The sequence below is a fragment of the Anabrus simplex genome, chromosome 6 (assembly GCF_040414725.1).
Source record: "Anabrus simplex isolate iqAnaSimp1 chromosome 6, ASM4041472v1, whole genome shotgun sequence".
Taxonomy (NCBI): domain Eukaryota; kingdom Metazoa; phylum Arthropoda; class Insecta; order Orthoptera; family Tettigoniidae; genus Anabrus; species Anabrus simplex.
Genome location: NC_090270.1, coordinates 170,961,656 through 170,987,230, shown reverse-complemented (window position 1 = coordinate 170,987,230; position 25,575 = coordinate 170,961,656). Strand labels below are relative to the sequence as shown.

General features: G+C 38.3%; 1 protein-coding gene across 6 annotated transcripts in view; it reads right to left on the bottom strand.

The window, feature by feature from the left end:
• The window catches only part of Marf1 (meiosis regulator and mRNA stability factor 1-like protein), an 818,555-nt gene that overhangs the window by 375,152 nt on the left and 417,828 nt on the right, over positions 1-25,575 (bottom strand). For 5 of the 6 annotated variants that reach the window (XM_067150043.2, XM_067150047.2, XM_067150048.2 and 2 more), the window contains exons 15-17: positions 13,360-13,538; positions 3,237-3,409; positions 2,129-2,346 (exon numbers count right to left, since the gene is read on the bottom strand). In XM_067150043.2, coding sequence (XP_067006144.2) covers positions 2,129-2,346; positions 3,237-3,409; positions 13,360-13,538 — 570 coding nt within the window. The remainder of the gene's footprint in view (positions 1-2,128; positions 2,347-3,236; positions 3,410-13,359; positions 13,539-25,575) is intronic. The other variant, XM_067150045.2, reaches the window with a different exon arrangement.

The following is a 25,575-nucleotide window of genomic DNA, read 5'->3' as shown; positions in this document are numbered from 1 at the left end:
CATTATATCATATGGATGGACGTGACCTCCAAGGATGGATTCATAACCTAATCTATCAAGAATGCTTTTCCCTCCTTCATTTCCCTATCTTATCCTTCCTCAATACCATCTAACTTCCATTTCTTTTATTCTTTCTCTTATTTCACTATCACTCTTCCTCTGTTAATTTATTCTACCTTCTCTATTAAAAAAAAAAACAAAATTGACCATTTCGGTTCTCCTCTTTCAAAATTTTTTCAATTAAAAAAAAAATAGCGCACTGTGCATATAAGTTTTCATTTGTTTTCCGATATTGCGCTTTTTACTATTTTTTTTTCTCTTTACAATTGTTTTTTCAAGTCAACTGTTTTCCAAGAACTTAGCAGGAGCACAAGTACTCATTCAATTATACTGATTTGCGTTGTATATTTCTATATATACGTACTTAACTTCCCGCTACCGAGACAAATACTGGACCTTCAGGATATTCTCCATTCTACTTTGGCGTTCGAGACCGCAGCGCTGATCACCGGGAGCTGGCAGTTTGCTTCTACAAATCTATTCGTCTGCGACTTCAAGTTAATTGTGTTGTGACTTTGTGCCTGACAGAGTGTGGAAACTGACCTATTTGACAGTTCTCCAATATTCATAAACATTGTGAGACTTTGCCTATCATCGTGTGTGCCATACTACCATTCTTAATATTACGTACTGTTTTCTTCTAAGTGACTCACAATTTCTACCCCCTTTGTTAATTTATGTTTCATCTTATACCGATCCAGAGTTCACTTAATCTTTTTCTTTTTCTTTTTCATATGCATCGTTTTACATGTTTTTACGGCTGACGATGACCTGGACTAGGGTCGAAACCAGTCCCATTTATAGTTACTATTAAATAAGAATGTAATCACTACATTTCTTTCTTTTATGTATTGAATAGGTTGAACCTCTTTTTCAATTATTTAATTTTTAACGTTCCACACGAATGACAGGATTCAGAAAGTATCACGAGAACATTCTTCAGACCACAACACTGTCCTTACTACCTTGTGTTCACCCAGCAATGGTTGCAGGGTGTTGGTTCTCCCAATGTTTCTCGAGCACGCTGAAGTCTATCTGTTACAAGCAGCTGGAAAAGTGACTCGTTTGAGAAGGCTAAATGTCACCTATCAGAAGTGTATTAGTCTCCCTTCTGTCAAGCAAATTCATAGATGGGTGCAGCTGCAATCCGTCTACACCAGAGTCCCATTTGCACAAGGGTTGCTGAACTATTGCAGTAGAAACCTTTCTGGATGCCCCCTGGTTCATTTGGATTGTGAGCTATTCTACTGTAGTTTGCTGGTTGGCCTTCATGCACTGTCGTAGTGTAAGTTCACCTCTGATATCAACGGCGAATCGAGCTCTGCAGTTTACAAAATGGTTATTCCCAATGGTGCTACTCGTCCAATCACGATACAACTTTAACACAGGGGCACGTGAACAGTTCACAAATGTCACCGTTTCTGAAATACTGCCACCTAGGCCTGAAAGACGACGATTACCCCTTTCTGCAACTTTTAAATCGCTTCCCTTACCTATGACAACAGGAAGTGCAATGTGTAAAGCCAGTCTGTCACATTCTATTCTCTCTTTACCAAGCCACGTCATGAGGAATATATCATAGACTACCTGCTGCAGAAGGCACTTATAGCAGTTTGTCATAACGTCATTCGACTGTTATATATGCATCAGAGTTCTTCAACGCACTTATGACATCTTACAGATCTCAAGCATCATAAAACAAAAAAACTACTATTTGACTGGGATCAAATCCATAATCTCATGTACAGTAAGATCACACAACTGCTACGCCATAAGTGGTGGCCTTCCTTCTGAAGTTTAATTATATCATATCTGATAGTAATTGTAATATACCAATACCATTCATGCAGCTTTACAATGTTTTGCTATACAAAATGAATAATGAATTTGTTTATTCATTATGAGATCTTGGTTTGAAAATACAATGATGGTTATTGTTCTCTTAAAAGGTCATACAGTTCATCAGTCTGAAAGGACAAAATCATTCATGCGTAGCCCAGCACCAAACAAAAGTCTGTTCCTAATCACAGTTCTGTACACTAGATTTAAGAAAAAAAGGATAACAAACCTGTACAACATGGGGCAGTGCTTCCAGAAGTTCCAAAAGTTTGGTAAAACCATAATCTGCTACTCGACACTGACGTCCAAAATGGTGGTGATATGCAGGAATGAAACGATTAAAAGGCAATTGGCAACGCTGGGAAGTTTTCAGCAAATCTATCAGCTCTCGACTGAAGAGTGCAAGCTGGCTGGCAAGAGGGGGGCTGAAATTCTTCGTTGATTCTGCTGCAAGATAAATATTTTCAATTTCTATTATAGAAGATAACATTCAAAGTCACTGACAGTATGAAGCTGAGGTGAATGATTTACATAGTACCTACAGTTAACATGAAGAGGAGACCTCATAATATTAATCAACCTACATGTGACCTCCCTCTATAACCTTCTATTCACAGTGCAATATTTGAATAATTCAAGAAATTACAGCTTCCTTAATATAATTTCCTATTAGTAATTGATGGCATGTGGACATGAGAACCAGAAACTACAAGCTATTAATGATATAAATATAGGATTTAATACTTCGCACTTAGAAACTGAAATAAATTGTTTAACATGGAAATTTGTAAGACCAATGACAACCTTTCTGGAATTAAGTAATAACCCTTCCATGTGACAGTCTTCAAGATGGATAAGCATGTTCCCAGTAGATATGAATGTTACAGTGTACTATGGAAAGTGTACGCCAGGAGTCCAGATTATTTATTCAGACATTTTTATTTCTAAAGATAGTACAGGAATTAAGCAGAAACACAAAAAAAGTGAGTGACAAGGAGAAGTTTATACACATGAAGGAGGGGCTCTTATGCACTTCCTACATGTTCTTTCAATAATACCTCATTAAAAGTAAAGGCACCTGCTTGCCTGATGAAGCCTGGAAGTAAAACATCAGTATCTGGATGAGCTGAGCCGAATTTGTCAAGGTTGTACTTGTTTACTTTCAAATTAATCCTTGTTTCTCCTGCCAATTACTCCCACTATCCATAGTGATTTGCTATTCTGATTTCTCACTGTTGATCCTAGCATTCTGTCTTATGCCTTGCATAATAAGATACACAAAGACATTAGAAATTTCACCTAACATACTGAAAGGAACAAGAAATAATTGATCCTACCTGACTCTTGAGGATCCACTGTTGGTTTGGCTTTCTGCCAGTGTACATACTTTATGTTGCTTGCACTCTGATAGATTTCAACACCTGGTAAACAACTAATAAGATGTTCTAAAGGTACACCGTTTTCATCTTCTCTCAAAGGTTCAAAGTGGGACTTGTAACAAATAGGCAAGCTGTAAACAAAAATAAATACTACGCATTAACACATTCATCCTTTGATATCAGCAAAGTTCTAGAGGTATTTATAAATAATTTAACAGAGTTTGTAATAAGTGAATAATTAGGGATCTAATTCCTATAGTCAAAATAATAATTTCCACAAAAAATTAGATGTAATAAAGCCATAAATACAATATGAAGTTCCTTCCAATTATCATTCTTTATAAATGTTCATAAAAGAATTCATTGCTGTCCAGATTTTAGAAGTTTCGTTAGAGAAAACTTAATAAAATTGCCTGCTTCCTCAGAAAATTAAAGCATCAATTCAAAAAGATGGAGCCTAGTAAAGATGGGAGTTACATATCATAACCTGATACTCTATCCTATTCCATCAATATAAGCTGTTTCAGAAATATTATGTTCTACTGGAGACCCTAATACAAAAGTAACAGTCTGAGCGAAACCAAGGGGAGGGGGTACGAGTTTCTGACTGGCTAACAATATTACAAAGCATACTAGCTCACTTTAAGGGCACACTCCTGTACAGGCACGAACGAATATTTTTTTTTTTTTTACAGTTTAGATGAAGTACTGATATTCCTACTCTGTTACTTGCTGGCCGGTTACAGATATTCTTTAGTTATTCGAAGTGCTTTGTATTAGGCTTGCAGGTGGTGATACATACAGAAGCTTAGTTCCTCGAAACTGTTACGTGTGGTCTTCCCACTTTGCACGTTTCATGCCATATTGTGGACAGCGAGTTAAAGACCCGATACGATTGATGTGGGCAAAAAGTCAACTACAGCGAAACTTTCTTGGAAACACACTGTAAGAAGGTAAAAATAATAATTTAAAAATTTGACTGGTTAATTTAGTTCTCATTAATGTACATGGTACTGCAGTATCAGGTCCTGAAAAGCCATCGTAAGTCCCATCACGTGTATATGTTCCTTCTGAAACTTTGTCATCGACTGCGATCTGCAAGGCAGTGCAGCAACAGCTGTTATCATAATTTTTACCAGTACAAAGGAAAAGGAGTGATATAGAGAAAAAGACGCTGGACAAGCCACTTACACAGTTGTTTACCACATATACCCAACCTTTATCCTATGGTGGAAGACAAAAATTCTGGAGACTTTTATAATGGATTTCCAGACTGAATTGGCTACACAATTTGTCACATAGCTGTTAGCTTGTATTTGGGAGATGGTGGTTTCTAAGCACACTGCTGGCAGCCCTAAAAAGATGGTTTTCGGTGGTTTCCCATGTACACACCAAGCAAATGCTGGGACTGTTCCTCAGTTGAGGGCACGGTCGCTTCCATCCTAGTCTTGTCCGACTTAAAAAGACAAAAAGGTCTGGATTAAACTATGTTTACATCTTGCCTAATTGAAGGACTGTTTCCTCATCTTATATTCCGACAGCATGTGAAGAGTATATTACACTAGTTCATCAACATATTTTATAATGTCGGGTCAGTGTCTGCTTAAATACAGATCCTTCGACATCTAGGAATACACAGAGATACCTAGCAATCACGGCGATTTTCACAAATGAAACTTTCAAAGTATTAGTTGTGGGTCACAGAAAAGCATTTTCTAGGAATAGTCAAGAATGTGAGTAACAAACTGACGAAAGGGAGAGTGGGTGAGAAGAAAGCGAGATGAAGATATAATACTGCTATTTATAAGTACTTACTAAGGTGCGGTTAGGGGCTGCAAGAGACAGCAGGTATAGGGGATGTTCCTCCCAAAAGTTGACCTGCAACTTGTACTATGTTAATTTTATATCCTAATACTCCAACCTAATACTACACTGTAACGGATACACAGGAACATACTGGAAAATAACCATTTGTCCCATCCCTAGAATCTAGAGATGTTACACAATTTTTTGTTGTTGTTTGTTTGTTTAACATTGCACTAACGCATTAAAGATTTTCGGTGATAGAGGGGTGGGGAAAGGGTTAGGATGGGGAAGGTAGCAGCCATGAGGACACTATTCAGGCTGGTCAACAACTAATCGAGTCCATGGGTGAAATAAAGAGAGAAAATTGGGTTAAGTTGGTGAAAGAACTAAATGACAAAAAAAAACAGCAGAGAAGCTTGGAAGCTACTTAAACGTCTGAACAGTGACCCCATGAAAAGTCCTCTACATAGCAACATTAATCCTAACCAGATTGCTCATCAACTCCTCATAAATGACAAAAGAGATAAGCGAAAAAGACCATCAAAACTTCAAAGAAATACCGAACAAGTTAAACATCCAGTCTGTCCAATCCCTTCGTCATGAACGAGCTGGAAATTGCCATAAAAATGGCAGCCAGTCATGATGACATACATATGGAGCAGATTCAACACTTTGGAAATGAATGACATGGCGTATGGCTTTTAGTGCCGGGAGTGTCCCGAGGACATGTTCAGCTCGCCAGTTGCAGGTCTTTTGATTTGACGGCCGTAGGCGACCTGCGCGTCGTGATGAGGATGAAATGATGCAGATGACACATACACACAGCCCCCGTGCCAGTAAAATTAGCCAATGATGGTTAAAATTTCCGACCCTGCCGGGAATCGAACCCAGGACCCCTGTAACCAAAGGCCAGCATGCTAACCATTTAGCCATGGAGCCGGACACTTCGGAAATACTACCACCAAACAATGGATCCTACAACTTTTCAATAGTTGTCTGGAACGATGTCAAATCCCTAAAATCTGGAGGAAGACTAAGGTGGTTGCAATCCTGAAACCAGGTAAGCAGCCTACGTATCCAAAGAATTTCAAACCAATATCACTCCTGTGCCACCTATATACAATTTTTGAAAGAATGCTTCTGAACCGTTTAACTCCAGTGGTCGAACCTCTTCTAATCCCAAAGCAGGCTGGATTTAGACCAGGAAGGAACTGCTGTACACAGATCCTTAATCTGACACAAGACACAGAAGACTGATTTCAGCATGGTGATATTACTGGAGTTGCTTTTGTTGATCTCTCTTCAGCATATGACACTGTACAACACCAGATAGTTCTAAGGAAGTTTTACCATCTTACTATGGATTTCAGGCTCACAATGATTATTGCCACACTGGTGCAAAACAGACATTTCTTTGTTGAATTTCAAGGACAGCGGAGTAGACTGAGAATACAGAAGAACGGCCTCTCACAAGGCAGTGACCTAGCACCAATGTTATTTAACATATATACCAATGACCAACCTCTTCCACCTCACAATAGGAGTTTCCTATACACAGATCACCTGGCCCTGGCAACTCAAGAGTAAAAACTTTGAGCCAGTGGAATGAAACCTGCTGCTGCTTTGAAGATGCTCCCAGATTATTATGAGGAAAATCACCTCAAGCCAAACCCATCAAAAACTAATGTGTGTGCCTTTCATTTAAAGAACATGATGATGATGATGATGATTGTTGTTTTAAGGGGCCTAACATCGAAGGTCATCGACCCCCATTTGAAGAACAAAGAAGCCCTGTGTAAACTGCATGTGAATTGGAAAGGAATGGAGCTGGAACACAGCAATACTCCAGTTTACCTTGGTGTTACCCTGGACCTTCACCATACATTGCATCAAACTCAATGCAAAAATTTCATCACAAAACTGCCTACTGTGTAAGGTAACAGGTTCTGCATGGGGTACCCATCCCCAGACAGTAAGGACACCTGCCCTAGCACTCTGCTACCGAATATGCTTGTCCCGTGTTGTACAAATCAGCTCGCACAAAGAAAGTCTACATTGTCTTGAATGAAACCAACACCCAAACATAGTTTTATTCATTTGCAGGTATAGTCCCACCTGATATTATCGACATGAGGTGGCTGTTAATATCAAGAGACAAAAAATGTTTGTAGCATTTTAGCCCATCCCCTTCATGAACGTCAGCCACCACCAGCTCTACTGAAGTCCAGGAAGAGTATTTTACAGTCTTCTGCTTCACTTGATTCTGCCCCCCACCCAAAAAAAAAAAAAAAAAAAAAAAAAAAAAAAAAAAAAAAAAAAAAAAAAAAAAAAAAAAAAAGGGGTCAGGATAAGCTATGGAAACAAAGGTACCCAGATCATCCGGAACGTGTTGAAATTGAAGAAAAGTTGCCACCTGGTCCCGATGAGGGGTGGTGTATATGGATGTCCTTAAACAGACTGCACATGAGAGTTGCAAAATCTAAGGATAATCTCATGAAATGGGGCATCGTGCATGGTGGGGACTCATTGTGTGAATGTGGAGAGGAACAGACTTCTAGGCATCTCTTGAACTGCCGTCTACGCCCAGATTCATGTACAGGGTTGGAACTGGCACTGGCTGGAAACAATGCCATCAATGTAGCCAAATACTGGTCACAACTTGTGTAAATATTGTACATATAGTGTACTGTAGATATTTTCATGTAATACTTGAGTTCTCCTTTTTGATATTTATATATGTTCTTCCATGTGTTATAATTCATATACAAATTTTTCAAGTGCTTCATTTATAACTATATGTGATTAATTTGTTCATGTATACAGTATTTTCATGTTCAGTACATATAATCAGTATCTCTTGCTTGTACCTCTGATATGAAGAAATAATAACCAGGTCATAAAAGGTCAGTTGAGACCATTATAACATTATTATTATTATTATTATTATTATTATTATTATTATTATTATTTGTTTCGGCCGGCTGTGGACCACGGTATTTCAACGGTTTGCATCCTTGAGCTTTAATTCTTTGCCAGTATTCCCAAATACGCTTTCTGTAAGCCTCCTTTCTTTCATCAGTCCACTTCTTGCTTGTTTTCAACTTCGACTTTTCTTGGAATCGCTGGTATGCTCGAACTTTCTTCTGGATAGGAACACGTTCCTGAACGTCTTCATGTGTGATCCCTATTTCTTGAAGGTCTTTTCCAACTTCAGTGAACCAGGGTACCTTGGTTTTCTTGTTTACAAAATAGGATAAGATCTGGTTGGTCAATCTCTGCGAGCTCATACGTTAGGACATAAAAAATATCAACAAATATAAAAGGCCTTAGCCTTTGGTTCAGATACGTAGATGACACTTTTGTAATTATTAATAAAGAACTCAACAACAGCGATAATATTTTAAATTTCCGTAACAACCTAGACAAAAATATAACATTCATCAAGGAAGATGAAATCAATAAATGCTTAAATTTCCTAGATATTACAGTAACACGTAATAATGATAACTTTGACTTCCAAATTTATAGAAAGCCAACCCACACCGCATTAACAATAAAAAAATACTTCAGTACATCGAAAATCTCAAACTAGCTACCTTCCACAATTTAATTTACAGAGCCTTAAAAATCCCTCTATCACCTAAAAACCTAAAAGATGAACTCAATTACATCAAAGATTGGGCAAAAATTACTGGGTAAAAACCAGGAACTTTTAACAATTTAATCAACAAAATAAAACTCAAATTAACAACTAACCTCATCCCTGACAAACCAAAAAAATCTAATTTTATTACTTTCACTTACAACAATCCAGACATTTAACCAAATTTCAAACCCTCTAAAAAACCAAAACAGTTGCAAAGCCTTTAGAACAAATAACACCAACCAAAAATGATTTTTCAATCACAAGAGTCAATTCAAATAATAAAATTTACTCAGGTTCAGGCATTTACAGACTCACTTGCACCCAACGTGACATCTTGTACAACGAACAAACTGGCGGCAGCTTTCACACTAGATACTTAGAACATTATAATGCCTCCAAACAACAAATTTTCAGCTATGAGCTCTCGTATGAAAGAAGCAGGACATCATTTCACTACTGTAGATCAAGACCTCACAATTATTAAAAAAGTAGGCAAAGGGAAATTAATGAACGAATTAGAAAACATCTATATATTTTTAGACCAATATTACAACAAAAATTCAAACAATGATATTATTGAAGTCAAAAACCCATTATACGAGATTTTACCAAAATTGTCGCAATCGCTAAACTATAAACACAACAACTTAATAAACAATTTAAAATTATGATCTTCCAAAACCCCTCCCACTTTAAGAGGCACAGCACCCTCCCTGTCTGCCCCCATGGGCCAAATACATCCAATGGCATTTAAAGTTGACGCCCAGCCCAGCCCAGCCCAACCCACCCCCACCTCCGTGCCCTCCCCCCCCCGAAAATCTTGCATCGGTGTAACACTAGAAGCACAAATATCAGACATTAAAATGCAACAATGGCAACTAATTGACATTTACAACAGTTGAAAAGGTAAATGAAATTCACACACAACATATTTTCTTCAACTCACCTCATACCCCATGGCACTACAGCCCTTGAAGGGCCTTAGCCTACCAAGCGACCGCTGCTCAGCCCGAAGGCCTACAGATTACGAGGTGTCGTGGGACGAATCCTCTCGGCCGTTATTCTTGGCTTTCGAGACGGGGCAACTCACCTCATTAACATCTGTACCAGTTCATTGCCCTAATTATTAAAAACGGAGTGTTGAAATAGTCATTTGCCAAGAATAACTGCAAAGTTTTGTAAATCATGCGGCACAATATACGAATTTGAACATACAGATATGTGGAATCACAGAGGCCGTAAATATAAGGTTAAAGATATAGACAAGCGGAATCCAAGTGGCCGTGACTTAGATAAATGCACTAACTTCAAATGATTAAAAATTAACAGTAGGAACAACCGAGGATCGCATTAAAAGAAAAGACACGGAAAATTTCAAGAAGATACTGACACAAAGAAATAGCAGATTTTAGGGAGAAGATTCTAAAATTATCGAGAAATTTAATTAAAATACAAAGTCAAAATGCTATATTTCTCGTAAATGTATAAGATCATAGGCAAAAATACTCTGGAGGAGATAAAGAAGATAACTGAACAAAAAGCAGGGTTGAATTAAAGATTGATGAAAGTTTATTGGAGAAGACATCCAAAAACGATATCTTAAAGCATTTTTAACATAAATCTGACAGTATTTAAGCCACCATTCATGTCATTAAAACTACAACAGTGTAATTTACGTCATTCGACCTATAAGAACGTAGAGATAATAGAGGAAGGCTTTGTAACTAAGGAGACCATAGAATTAATTATTTATTTGTTTATGTTTCTCATGCATGTCCGTGAAAACGCTGTGATGGCCTACCAGACCGGAGATGGGATTGGCGACTGACGGGAAAGGAACTGGTTTTGCCCGATAACACAAGTCCAGCGACCATGACTCGGAGATGCCACAGATGTAAACCAGAGATGATCGTCACAAAGGACGAAACTACAGCAGTCCCAGCCCAAAAACACAGGCAGAGTAAGATAAGTTTTGAAAGCTTTATTCAAAGTTAGACATTTTTGTAGTATCATGTAATAATTTGTTTGTTGATATAAGGAATACATGGATATATCTTCAAGAGATGACTTAAAAAGGTAGTTTCAACGTGAATGTATTAATAGTGCTGTTCAAATGAAAGTTTTAGGTAATCTTCCAAAGCATATAAGCACGCATTTGCCAATGAAGTATTATACTAACATCTTTTCAGTTTGTTTTCAAAGAGAGATGCCATAAATAATGTGTTCTGGTGTACTTGGTGTGCGTAATTGGTGCATATCGAATTGTAGGTTAACAAGATCATAAATAACATCAACTTATTGCCAAACGTGAGTAGATATAGGTTAAATATGTGTGTCTTTTGACAAAATGAAATGCATAGTGTCAGAAATAGTTGTTGATCCATAAAATATCAATTTTATTGAGATATGGAATTATATGAGTCGAGCGTTACATTGAGTAGATTAGATGAAGTTTATATGCGCAGCAATGTAAAGATATGATGGAAATATGAGGTAAGGAGTGCGAATGATATGAATAATAGATATCCTTGAATATATTATTTGAGGAATTATAATAAATGTGACAATGTATGAGGAAAGAATTTCACGTATGGTTAATTAATGTAATTGTGTGTGATGTAGTGATGGATTAAGGTTTTATTTGATGCTAATAGCGACGTGATATATGGAATAACCTATAATGTGAGGTAATGGCAAATTGATAATGGATTTACAGGATGTTAATAAATTATGGTCATCGAAAATAATCTCAAATAATCTAAATTCAGACTATTATGGCAACCTTGAAGAGAATTTCTATATAATATTTAAATTGATTTAAGCTGAAACAGCAGATTATTGTTGGCAGGTATATAATAAGTGTCATCGTAATGTTAGCTTATCGCTATTAATGGGTTAGGAAGTGCCATAAGGTATTCCTTGACTAACTGCAAACATATAATTGAATTTCTGAAGCAATGCGACCTATAAATAACTTGACTGCAAAGTTGTTGAGACTATCTTGGAGATTTTACATATTTCATAGGAATATTTTGATTACATCTAATCATGATTTCATATATATATATATATATATATTTGATATTATGATACGTAGCTATTAAAAGCTACAGACATGAAACATTTCATATTCTGCGTGTGTTTTTAGTTGATAAAGTTGCAGAGAGCATGGACATATAATTACTTACACACACACACACACATATATATTTTCTCGGATTCTTAAGTTTGAAACTTTGTGATATATAAAAACTAGATAATCAAAACTGGATTTCATGTCAGAACTTTACATTCTGCTAGAACTTGACAGCTTCTTAAAATCTAATAATTCATGAGAATTTGTTATTCACAAAAGAATTTCATTCTTTTTTTACTCTTGTTATGTCATTTACATAATTTCAAGATAATTAATTGATTTAATTAATGCCTTAATGTCAATATGAAGAATGATATGATTATGATTATTTTTTTATAAGAGGATGAGAAGATTAAGACTGTAATTCATGATAGGTCAGGGTGAACACATCGAATAATATAAATCCATGAAAAATTATAGGAGAAGAATTATTTGATAAGATGAGACCTTGGACAATAGTGAGATAGTTGTTGATTAATGATCATGGATCGAAGGTTATGATAAACGCAACGACTTCAAGATGTATATTTTTTTGTTTGGATGACATACCAATGTACATTGAAAAAAAAATTTGAAAACATTTAGCTCATCTAGAGATAATATTTGAATAAATATTAAGAATTTAAGCCATTTTTATATTATTTATAGATGATAAGATTAATTTAAGGTAATATCTTACTTGATGATGGTAATTGAGTTTAAAACCAAAAAGACAAAATGATCCAATCGATGTACGCATGTACGGAAAGATAAGGTAATTCTCAGTCGGATTCACGTTAAAAATGCTGATTTAACTTATTCCCTGACATGTTATGTTGTTAGCCGTGGATTTTCTTGAATTCCGAGGGTGACCAAAAACATAGAGAGAGGCACTGGAGCACGGCGCAGATCATAACTGTCAAAGGGGTAAGTAATCTTCACACACATCGTTTTTCCTTCGTTCTTTCCTTTTCCTTTAATTTTATTCCTTAACATTTCACTCTCCTCTTATGTCAGACATAACACCAAAAGCTCTACACAACTTCGCATATTTTCTTTTCGACTTTTAGTACAGGAAACTACAACCACGTCTACCAGCTAATTATAGGAGGAGGAGGAGGAGGAGGAGTGGGAAGAAAGCAGTCATGGCCTTAAGGTACAGACCCAGCATTTGCCTGGTGTGAAAATGGGAAACCACTTAAGACCCTCTTCAGAGATGCCGACAGTGAGGTGAGTAAGATTTCATGATGTTCATATACAGTACAGGAAGCGTTCAAAACCATTAAACACTTAAACTCTCATTAGAGGAAGGCACGCACTAAAGGCAAGTATTTCTCATTGATTTTCTATCGCATATTTATATTAAATTAAAAAAACTTTTTTCTTCTTGGGGATTTCCTTTTCTTTCAAAGACATAAAATTACAGAGGTAATTTAGCAACACACTTAAGTTGACCATAATCTCCATAATCTCTCTATAAATAAAATAAAATTAATAGGAAAAGCATACGTCACCTGCTCAAATGTAGACTTCCATTATGTGACTGAAGCAGGGAATGAATGCGTATAGCAAGCACTTTGAGACCAATCATCACATTGGGTAAAGCTGCTACTTTCTGTTCTGCCCACCCCTTGTTTGGCTGAGGTTTGAAAGTGTGAAGTGGACAATATGGAAGACCTATTGCCTGACCATTCTAGAAAATAAAGATGCACATTACATTATGGATTACACTTGCCAAATCAAAGGAAATGTCCCATGTAACAAAGCCGAAAATAATGCATTAAACAGCCAGAAAGTAAAATCTCTGATCTCTCCAAGCTGGTAACTAATTTTTACTACTTTAACAGTACAAAATTTATCCTGCAAATAAGAGTAAATCTTCCAGAGAATATACACACATCGATTACTGCAGTGCATAAACAATGTGACAGAGCATTATGGGCGACCAGGAAATTTCTTTAAAAAACTTCAGTTTAGCTGGCTAACAACTCGAGTATATAAAAAAATAAGAGTCAAATTAAACCCAGGTACTGCAGTTTTCATCACATAACTCTGGTAGTAAAAGAAAGTTATTTATAGCAACTGTATAAAAAACAATTTGCAACAGTGCATACAGGTAATTTTCTTATAAATACAGCACCTCTTGTATGTAACATTCTATTTTCTTTCTCTCATCACCTACCTTTAAGTTTGATGGAAGCACCACCACCACTACTACGCTGTTATCTATCCACTGCTGAATGTGGACCTCTGTCATTATTTTCTAAACTCTTCTATCTTGAGCTACCTGGTACCACCATGTTCCTGTTATTTTATTTAGATTATCAAGCCATCTCTTCTGTGGTTTTCCTACAAACCTCCTGTGTCCCCACGGTCTCCAGTGAACAACCCTGATCAAATACATTCAATAGTTTAGATAATCTGATGCCCAATTTTAAGATGCTGATTTTCAGGACTTAATATTTTAGTTTTCTCTATGTTCATCTCCACAGCAATCGCTGTTGAGGCAGATTTCAAGTCCTCAATCACAGCCTTGAGTTATTCCACATTTTTGCTTATTAGTATATCATCAGGAAATCAAAGATGATTCAGACAAGCCATCGATTTCACAGTTAGAAAATTTTGTTTTTGTCAAGGTATTTATCAATCATCAATGATTACATTTAGGACTGTTGCCCAGGAGGCAGATTCCCAATCATTTGTTTCCCTAGCTCTTTCGTACAGATTTTGAAAGAACTTAGAAATTTATCAAACATTTCCCGTAATAATTTATTCCAGTCCCTTACTCATCCCATAAATGAATGGGCTGGCTAGTTTCCCTTTAATTTTCCATGATGTCATGTTTGGTTACGTGAACACTATTCGTAAACCATCCTGATTTTTTTCTTCTCCTCCTCCTCCTTTTCCTTATTATTATTATTATTATTATTATTTTTACTATTGTTTATTATAATATATATAATTCACTGGGGCCATCAAGGACCACGTTAAGTCTTGTTGCATTTGACACTGAACTTGGCCTTCTTTAGAGCCCAAATTTCCCTCATTCTTTGTGAGTGGGCCTGCTTACGCTCCTCTGTCCAAGGGGCACCGTGTCTTCTCTTTGGTTGCTCGTCTCGGTTTAGCCCGTTCGTCAATATTTTCTTGCGGAAGAGATCTCTGTTAAAGGCGCCTTCAGCTGAGATATGTAGCATTTGCAGGTCTTCTTTGGTATTTCTAAACCAGGGAATTGTGGTTTTGGGGTTTGAATCAAAAAAGTGAAAGATTTCTTTAGTTAACTTTCTTCTGTCCATTCTTTTCAGATGACCGTAAAATCGTGCCTGTCTTTTTCTGATTGTGTCGGTAATTTTCTCTATTTTGCTGTAGACTTCCTTGTTGGATCTCTTTTGATGGATTCCATTTCTGTACTTTGATCCCAAGATTCCTATCACAATTTTGCGTTCTCTTTTCCTCCAGTTCTTCAAGGAGACCTTTGTTGGCATTTAGAGACAGGGTTTCGGCGGCATATAGAACTACTGGCTTCAGAACTGTTTCATAGTGACGTATCTTGGTGTTTTGGGAAAGGCATTTTTTGTTGTAGATTGTGCAGGATGTTTGGTAGGCTATTTCCAGTTTGTGTACTCGCTCCTGAAGTGCTTCTTTATCCAGTCCATTTTTCATGATGATCTCACCCAGGTATTTGAATTTGTCTATTCGGGTGATGTCCCCGTATTTTGTATGGAGTTTTGGTGGAGCCTCTTTGATGTTAGTCATTACTTCTGTTTTCTCAAACGATATCCGCAAACCAGTTTGTTCGGCAATTTCCTTTAAAATTTCAACTTGAGCTCTAGCGGTTTCTATGTCGTTTGAGAGAACAGCAATATCATCGGCTAATGCTAAGCAGTCTGTTGCGATCCCCTTGGATTTGGTTCCTATTCTCAATGGACTGTAGTTGGTTTCCTGTAATCTCACCCGCCAGGTTCTGATGATCTTTTCAAGAACACAGTTGAAGAGTATCGGGGATAGCCCATCACCTTGTCGGACTCCTGTTTTGATGTCAAAGGAATGCGAGAGACATCCGTGGAACTTCACCTTGGTTTTTGTATCGGTCAGGGTGGCTCTAATTAATGCCAGCAGTTTCAAATCAACTCCAAATTCATTTAAGATGTTTAGCAGGACTTCCCGGTCAATGGAGTCGTACGCTTTATTAAAGTCCACAAAGACAGACACATACTGCTTGGACCTTAGTGTACAATATCTGATGATCGTTTTCAGATTTTGGATCTGTTCAGCTGTTGAGCGACCTTTTCTGAACCCTCCTTGGTATTCACCTATTTGATGTTCGACTTGTGCTTCCAAACGCTCCAGGATGGCAAGTGATAGAATTTTGTAAGTCACGGGTAGCAAAGATATTCCTCTGTAGTTGTTGATGTTCTTCATGCTGCCTTTTTTGTGTAATGGATGGATCAAAGCTATTTTCCAATCTTCGGGTAGGGTCTCCTTGTTCCAAATTTCTTCTATTTGCTTTTGCAAGATATCAAGCGATTCTTCTGGGGCATATTTCCATAGTTCTGCTACTACTGAGTCTTCCCCCGGCGCTTTGTTATTTTTGAGACGGGCAATGTGGCGCTTGATTTCATCTCTGTCGGGTGGTCTGGAATCTGGGTACCTGAGTAAGGGTTCCTTGGTCTCAATGGCGCTTTGCGGTTTAGAGCAATTAAGTACATTCTTGAAATAATCTGCCAGAATGCTGCAATTTTCTTCATTTGACGTCACCAGTGTGCCGTCCGTTCGCTCAAAGCATAGAGATGGTGGTTTATAGCCAGTGAGTTTGCGTTTGAAGGCTCTGTAGTACTCTCTGCTTTCATTCTTCCTAAAGTTTTGTTCTATCTTTTCAATGAGAGATTTTTCGTATTTACATTTCTCAGTTCTGAACACCCTAGCTGCTTGGGCACGTTGGGTTTTGTAGGTTTCCCAATCATTTTCTGATTTCGTAGAGTTGTACTGTTTCCACGCATTGAGTTTTTCTTGGAGGACTGATTCGCAGGAACTATTCCACCAGGCATGCTTTTTGCTTCTCTTGATTTCTGCAACGTCTTTGGCAGCCTCAACAAGGAGAATTTTTGCGTTGTTAAAGTCACAGTCATTTGGTCTAGCCTTCTCCTGGAACTCCTTGACCCTTTGCCGAAGTTTATCATTGTCGAAGCGTGTGATCTGTTTGGTTGTCTTCCTTGTGTTTGCGAGAATTGGTTTGAATTTGATAAAGAGACATAATGATCTGAGGCCACATTGATGCCTTTCTTTACCTTGACATTCATAATCTCACGGCTGTTTCTCCTGGAGATCGCAACATGATCAATTTGGAACTCTCCGAGAGCTTGGACGGGAGAACGCCAAGTCATTTGCTTTCTGGGTAGATGGCGAAAGTGGGTCGACATGACCTGCAGGTTGTGATTTTCGCAAATGGTCACCAGTCTTTTGCCGTTGGGATTGGTTCTTTTGTGAGCAGGGTAATTTCCTATAACTTTCTTGTACTTCTGCTCACGACCTAGTTGGCCATTGAAGTCACCCAAAAGAAGCTTGACATGGTGTTCGGGGATTTTGTTCAATTTTTCATCCAGCAGGTCCCAGAAATTATCAACTTCGTCTGGATCAGACTTGTTCTTATCGTTTGTAGGAGCATGTGCGTTAACTAGGGCGTAGGTTTTGTTCGCGCACTTAATTGTGAGTATAGACAATCTTGTCATTCACAGGTTCGAAATTTGTAACCGATTTAAGGATCTTGGTTCTAACAGCAAACGCGGTTCCAAGCATCACAGCTCCATTGAGGATTCCTCTTTGCGCTTTGCTCTTGAAACATCGGTAGCCTTCAGATTCAAAAATCTCTTCATCTGGGTACCTTGTTTCCTGTAGGGCCACTATGGATATCTGATTTTCGTGAAGAGCTTTGGTGAGGGTTTTCAGCTTGCCAGTTTGTGTAAGTGAATTTATGTTGAAAGTTGCTAGAAAGGTTTTAGATTTTGGCCTGAGTTTTTGACTCTTCGGGGTACACCGAGACGCTCCGACTCGTCTCTTGCATGATGTCGAGTCTCCAACAGAATCCGAACGAGACTTGTGCGCCGTGGCGTTCACGACGAGGGATTTATCCGAAGATTTACCCCCTGGGGTATGTTTCTTGAAATGTTGTGCCATCATGCTTTTTGACTTGACTTTGCTTTGGACGGGTACCCATCCTTTTACAACTAGGGTTGTTAGCCCTAGAGGTTGCCTCAAAATGTTTTCTGGCTTCTGGTCATTTACCAGTGTTCGCCGTAACCCTGGCAAGGGACCAGTTTTTTTCACGGCGGTATTTTATTTCCCTACTACCCTCTGACTCTGCTGGCGGCAGAGCCAGCGAGCTTCCCCAATTCCAATGGGACGCGCCCGATGGAGGTAACCGGTAAATCCCCACACGGGTATTATTATTATTATTATTATTATTATTATTATTATTATTATTATTATTATTATTATTATTATTATTATTATTATTATTATTATTATTATTATTATTGTATATTTGGGACTAAATGTATGTTCATGACCTGACTGACCAAAGTATGAATTGAAATAAAGTGTATCCCGTAAGACATTATTTTTATTGATAAACGATATCATAATAAAACATCTGGAGTAGGGTTGGGCAGACCGGAACATTCACTTGTTCCGCAACATTAGGAGCTTGAGGCGGAGTGTTTTGGTACACAGTGCCGGGACACGGGACTGTAACTGCGTCCTAGAGAGAACTTCGAGAGGCAACAGGACATGCTCCGCTTCAGCTGGAATGTGCCTGAACCGAACGTGTTGTGCCAAGGCCGCACTACTGTAGATAGATTAGTTGGCCTTGGCTGTGTTTGCCTATCGATACCGGCTGTGTGCCGCCCTGTGCTGGAGTGTCAACATTTTTTCATCCAGTTATATCTTTCATTCCAAAGCGATGACCCATATTTTTCTTGGGCTTAAAAGTTTCCTTAAAGTCCAAATTAATATTTAACGTCAATCCCCGAGAAAGTGTAGAGGGAAATTTTCGAAATATTGAAGAAAGTAAATGGAAGTTGAGAGGGAAGGAATTCGAAGTGCAGAGAGCATAACAGCACGAAAGTACAACAATGTATTCATCCAGTTATATTTTTAATTCCAAAGCGATCACCTATATTTTTCTTGGGCTTAAAAGTTTCCTTTAAGTCCAAATTACTCACTAATTACTCACAATACAGGCCAATATTCAAGTGATGAAAATATTCTTGAATTGGTTACTTTTAAACACCTGCACTGCCATTGTAACCGTGTTATGTGTATTTTATATTGAACGGGGAACAGCTTAACCTAAAAGCAGCCTTTAAACGTGATTATTGGGCGCGAATTTCAGTGTTCCGACTGTTCGTTCACGTTCCCTCCTGCAGCTTTATGCTGAACCATGGCCATAACTACACACAGGCACACACCACACAGCACGTTCCGTACAGGCACATTCTCACTGGCGCGGAGCATGTAATGTTGACTCTCGAAGTTTTCTCTACACAGTTACAGTCCCGTGTCCCGTGCGCCCACTGCACAGTTCAGCTAGTAGGCGAAGGGCAGTGCCTAGTAGCGCTTCTGACGGGACTGCGAGTCAGTGTCTCCGTCTCGCTTGAGAATGTTTCAGAACAATTGACACTCTGTGTTCTGGAACAGTGGAACATAACTGTGCACCGGCACAGTGTGCCGAAACAGGGACATAGTGACCAACCCTAATCTGGAGTGGCCAAGATGTTGCGTAAATTCAGAGAATTTACTACAGATAAGAAAATCCTAACCCACATTCCAGAGCGAAGAGTGGACTTCAGATATTGCAAAAAACTCATTTGTACAGTGGGGCATCGGAAGAATCTGGTATTTCTGCAGAAACTGTCTTAACCGCGAAGACAAACCAGTAAGAGTATATGGCGTAAACCTTGCTTCTGGAACACAGCTGTAAGGAAGTTAGTACTTCAGCATGAAAAACAAGAACATTGGGTTTGATAAGGGTGAAGGATAGTAGTAATTTCAGGTCATAATGGGTTGTAAATTTAAGTAATAAAGAAGCCTGGCTTTCATATTTTTCTCACAATCCTGATAATTTTGCAATATATTTTAGGGACTGCCAATGAAAGCTGAAGGCAAATTAACAATACAACCACCTCTTGATCTGTCATTTTCAGCTCTAAAGTATAAAGCATAAGCAAGACCGACATAGACACAAATGCGCAATTTTGTTCACTGATTGTGAATGATTTATAGCCTATTTCGTTCTATTTGATAATAGTTAACTATTAACTGTTGAGTAAGTTTACAAGCATCATAACTTAAACTGCTGGAATTTCCTGCAGGAGGAGCACCTCGACAGTCATATGCTACTGTGATTCTCCACAGGGCAGATTAAAATGTAAGTCAAGAGATCACAATGCATACTGTGAATAAATTTCTCTTATAATTCCCCGATTAAAAAATTCTGCCGTGTGATTGTGTGAAGCCAGAGCACCATCAGTAGTTTCAAAACCAGTGGCAATCTCTGAGGAGATTGAGTTATTGTAATATCAAGGATCTGCTTGAGGTTACTGGTGGAAACTGTAACTGTCTCTACTCATGGCCTGTCACACACTGCGACAAATGCATAAAAATGTAGAACATTCTAAAAGCACAAGCAATAAGTAAAAGCATATGCTTTTAGCAAATACTGGCAAGTAAAAACATTTGCTAAAAAATTGATGTGAATAACCTTTTGCTTGTGCTGACTAGAAAGTGCTGCAAGTCTTTCCAGCATATGCTGACTTCTTAGAATATTCTAACTAGCATTTTCTAGTCACGCAAAGCATGCTGGTTGTCGATAAGAGGTTAAGTTAGTATAGAAACACGTGTTGGCCGCCGTAACCATAAGAGTTTTGCATTCGGTGTTACTGGTGTTTACTGCTCGTTTCCATTTCCTGTAGTGCATACTCAGTTAAAGATAAAAATTGTTTTTTCAAGTCAACTGTTTGCCAAGAATTCAGCAGTAACACAATTACTCATTCAATTATACTGAATTGCATTGTATGTATGTATATATATGTACTTAATTTCCCGCAACCGAGGCGAATACTGGATCTTCAGGATATTCTCCATTCTACTTTGGCGTTCAAGACTACAGCGCATGACCTTGAGTGTACCGCGCTCATCACCGGGAACTGGCAGTTTGCTTCTATAAATCTAATCGTCTTCGACTTCAACATATTGATAGATCTTCATATGTTGTTCGATAGTGTTGTGACTTTGTGCCTGACGGTGTGTAAAAACTGACCCATTTGACCGTTCTCCGCTATTCATAAACATTGCGAGACTTCACCTATCATTGCGTGTGCCGTACCACCATTCATAAAATTACGCACCGTTTTCTTTTAAGTGACTCACAGTTTCTACCCCCACCATCATTTTATATTGCCTCTTATACTGATCCAGAGTTCACTTAATCTTTTTTCTTTTTCATATGCATTGTTTTTCATGTTTTTTATGTTTTGATCGGCTGACGATGACCTGGACTATGGTCGAAACCAGTCCCAATTCTAATTACTATTAAATAAGAATGTAATCACTACATTGCTTTCTCTTATGTATTGAACAGGTTGAACCTCTTTTTCAATTATTCAATTTTAACGTGCATACTCAGTGTTCTACATGTCGGAGATATTAGAAACAGATGTAGAAATTGACATAAATTATCACTTCATTTCAATGATCAAATTGTTACCAGTGTTATTAAGTAAATCACGAACTACTCCTACGAAAACAGCCAAATTACAAGCTGTTGAACAGTTACCTAAGAGTTGTGAGAAGATTCTTGGGTGGCAATTTACAGCAGATCAGGTGAAAAAAAGGATCCATAACATGAAGACCAAAATGAAATGACCGTAACACTACAGGAAACAGGAAGAGACAGTTGAAGAAATGGGAGGAGAAACTTCTAAATTTAATGGATGGAAAACAAAATTCAACATTCACTCGTGTACCAGGTATGTTTATTAATTAATTTTTTAAACAATTTGCTTTACGTTGCACTGACACAGGTAGGTCTTATGGCGATGATGGGATAGGAAAGGCCTAGGATTGGGAACGAAGCGGCCGTAGCCTTAATTAAGGTACAGCTCTGGCTTTTGCCTGGTGTGAAATAAGAAACAACGGAAAACCAAGAGCTGCCGACAGTGGGGTTCGAACCCACTATCTCCCAGATGCAACCTCACAGCTACGCGGCCCTAACCGCACGGCCAACTCACCCAGCATTAAACTTTACTAGACTCATTGATGAAACACTGTATCACTCCACAAGCTGTGTAGTAATTAGAAAAAGAAGCATTAGGCCTAACGTATTACTTTCTTTTATGAATCATTCCTGTTGAGTTCATTTTATTAATCTGTAGATCAAGGTCAGTAATTCTATTTCATCAACATTTCAGGAGGATGTGCTATAGGAGGAAGTAAGGAACACGCAGCTGATATCAATGATGACAGCATACCACTACAGAGTACGACACCACCACCAAGAAAATACAAGAAAATAAAGTTAGTTGCAGAGACTGAGGAGACGGAAAGACTTTCAATCATTGAATTTCAGAGACTGGTGTTACTGGAACAGCTTAAGTTAGCTTGCATGCAACAGCAGGAAGTAGAAGAACATAAATTAAACTGAAGTGAATAAACCTACATACAGTTTGAATGATGTGTGGAACAAAAAATTAGAGAGATAAGTGTCTGTATTTGTATTCAACCGAGGCGAAATGATACAGTAACGTACAAGATTAAGTGAATCACAAATTTATAACAACGTAAGAGTATAAGTTAAATGAACAATATGAGCCACAGAACTGTTAAATTTTGTTGTCATTTCCAGATCACAGTGCTTCACTACTTTCATAGTTAATTTACAGCAACTTGTTGAAACAAAATATTAGTGATTTCATTTCTTCTCTGTGCACCACACCTTCTCATGTCATCATAACCATATTCTTGTTCACCCCCATCACCAGCACCACCATCATAATTTTCTTCAGTATAAACATGATCAAAATTGTCCTCATCTCTTAAATGCTTAGAGACGTTATGCAGCACAAAGCAACAGGTGATAAATTTTCTGTACAGAGATTCTGACTTTGTTGGCTGATAGAGGGAAACGTCTCTTCAGCTGACCAAAACATCTTTCAATAATTACTCTGTTTTGAGCATGCACGCGATTGTAATTTTCTTCTTGTGGATTTTGAGGGTTTCAGTAAGGAATTAGCATGATATAGATGCTGATTCCCATAGGGAATCTGAAATATTTGTTCCGAATGAGTAAATTTATAATACCAATATAAATGGTCCGTAATTGGACATTATAAATTTTCCAGCTAACTCATTTCTGGTTGCCAGCATTTTGCCCCCGTGTGCTAGGCTGGTATGCACTAGCCAGCGTCTCGGTAGGTTTGCTAGGTACCAACTAATGAGCCCAGCCTAGCAACGGGGGCGAAATGCTGGCAACCAGAAATGAGTTAGCTGGAAAATTTATAATGTCCAATTACGGACCATTTATATTGGTATTATAAGGAGTTAGCAGCCGAGGTACAAGCCTGTAACCTGACTCACCCAACAGTATTGCAGCTCCCGGGTGGTCTCGCAATCCTTCATACACGCGTGAATTCTTAAATATGCAACTGTCGTGAACAGAACCAGGCCAGCTAGCATCAAAACCTGTAAACAGTTCGCTTGAATTGGGATAAACATGAGTACAATCTAGGGAGACCAATGGCTTCAGACAGATGTTGCTCTTTAGGAGGGCTGATAGTTCCTTGGTGAATGTAATACCATAAAAGTCATCTAACATGGTAAAAGGACATTACATTGCTGGGACTGAGTTAAACCACGTGGAAAGGAAATGGACAGAAGATATTAAGGAAGAGGTTTCAGTTGTTTGGGAGTGGAGGTACAGACTGCAATAATGGAGTAAGTTTTATTGTGAGAGAAAAGCTAGTTCAGTACATGAAAAAGGTCTAGCAAGCAAATGACAGAATCATGAAAATCAGCCTTTGCTTGGAGAGTGGAAAGCAAGATTTTATCTAAGTATATGCACCTCAGAGAGGTAATGTCGAAGAAAGTTCTAGAGGAGTTCTGAGAGGAACTGTAGAGATGCATGGAAGATAAAGAAGTGGTGATAATGGGTAGGCATGAATGCCCATATACGAAAGGACAGGCAAGGCAAAGAAGAAATAATTGGTCCTTTCAGTTATGGAAATAAAAATGCAGGAAGACAACTACTTAGATTTTTGTGAGAGAAATGGATTAAGAGTTGGCAATATATTGTTCAGAAACAAGAATAGCTAAAACATAATTAGATATGGATGGGAACAATGGAGAATAACAATGATTTTAGATGAGATAGAAAGAAATACATAAAATTGGAAGAGGTAACAGCTATGCCAGGCTATACATTGAAGAGCAATGGGGCCAGTACCGATCCCTGTGGTAATCCGTCACTCAGTTTGTAAGTTTTACTTATGTTGCCGTGTAGGTGTACTTCAATCATTCTATTAGCCAACATATTATTCAGTAGGGTGGCAAGCGTCTTACAAGAGATTAACTTCAGGAATTTGAGGATCATTCCTTTTCGCCAGACTGTGTCGTAAGCTGACGACAGATCTACGAACACTGCTACGGTCTTCTTTCGATCTTGAAATCCCCTCTCAATATGGGTGGTTAGGGCTAACACCTGGGCGGTACAGCTGCGGCTTGGTCTGAAGCCAGCTTGTTCAAGTGGTATGTGCTCTAGGATTTTGGCTGAGATCCTATTGTATATTACTCTTCCCAGTAGTTTGTAGCAGACAATTAAAAGGGCTATGGGTCTGTAATCTTCTGCACTGTCTCCACTTTTCCCTGGTTTAAGGATTGCTACTATTTTTGTTCTTTTGAGTATTAATGGTAGTTGTCCAACATGTAAGATATTGCTGAAAAATTTGGCAAGCCATTCAGTTGTTCGGGGGCCACAATGTATAAGGAATTCTGGGTATATTCCATCCAATCTGGCTGCTTTTCCTGACTTCATTTCTTTTAGCGCAGTTGAGATCTCAGCAGCTGTGAAATCAGAGGAAAACAGAGACAGCTTTGGCCTGGGTTATCCTCAATTTTAGCTCTTGTTGAATTCTTTTTGACTCTTTCTTATTTGTGCTGACAGGTTTTCTTGTCAGGCTAACTAATCTGTTTGCCCATCGTTTGGTTTTATCTTAGAGCTCTTGGGACCGAATTTGGGAGTGCTGTTGCCAAGTTTCCTTAGAAGTGACCATGCTTTTCGACTGGAATGTTGAAAACTCATATTTTCCATGAGATTGAACCATTTTTCTTTTCTAGATGAATCTAGAGACTGGATCAGTTCATCTGCAATTTCAGGGTCACTGCTGAGCATAAATTCCTTGTATAGCTCTTTGCATTTTGGGTTCCATCCAGGAATATAATCCTTCCTGTATCCTCTTGGGATATGCTTTTTCGCGATGGCGGATGTTAGTTTGAGAAAGCGCTCGTAATTTCCTGTTGTAGGAGGAATCCACTGTACATTATGTTCCAGTTCACTGGTGAATTTAGACCAGTTGGCTTTGGAAAAATTCCAGCGGGGAAGTGGGACTGATCTGATGGCAGGTATTTCCAGGCCGACTTTGACAAGCACTGGTCTGTGTTGGCTTCGGGGAAAGTTGTTCAGA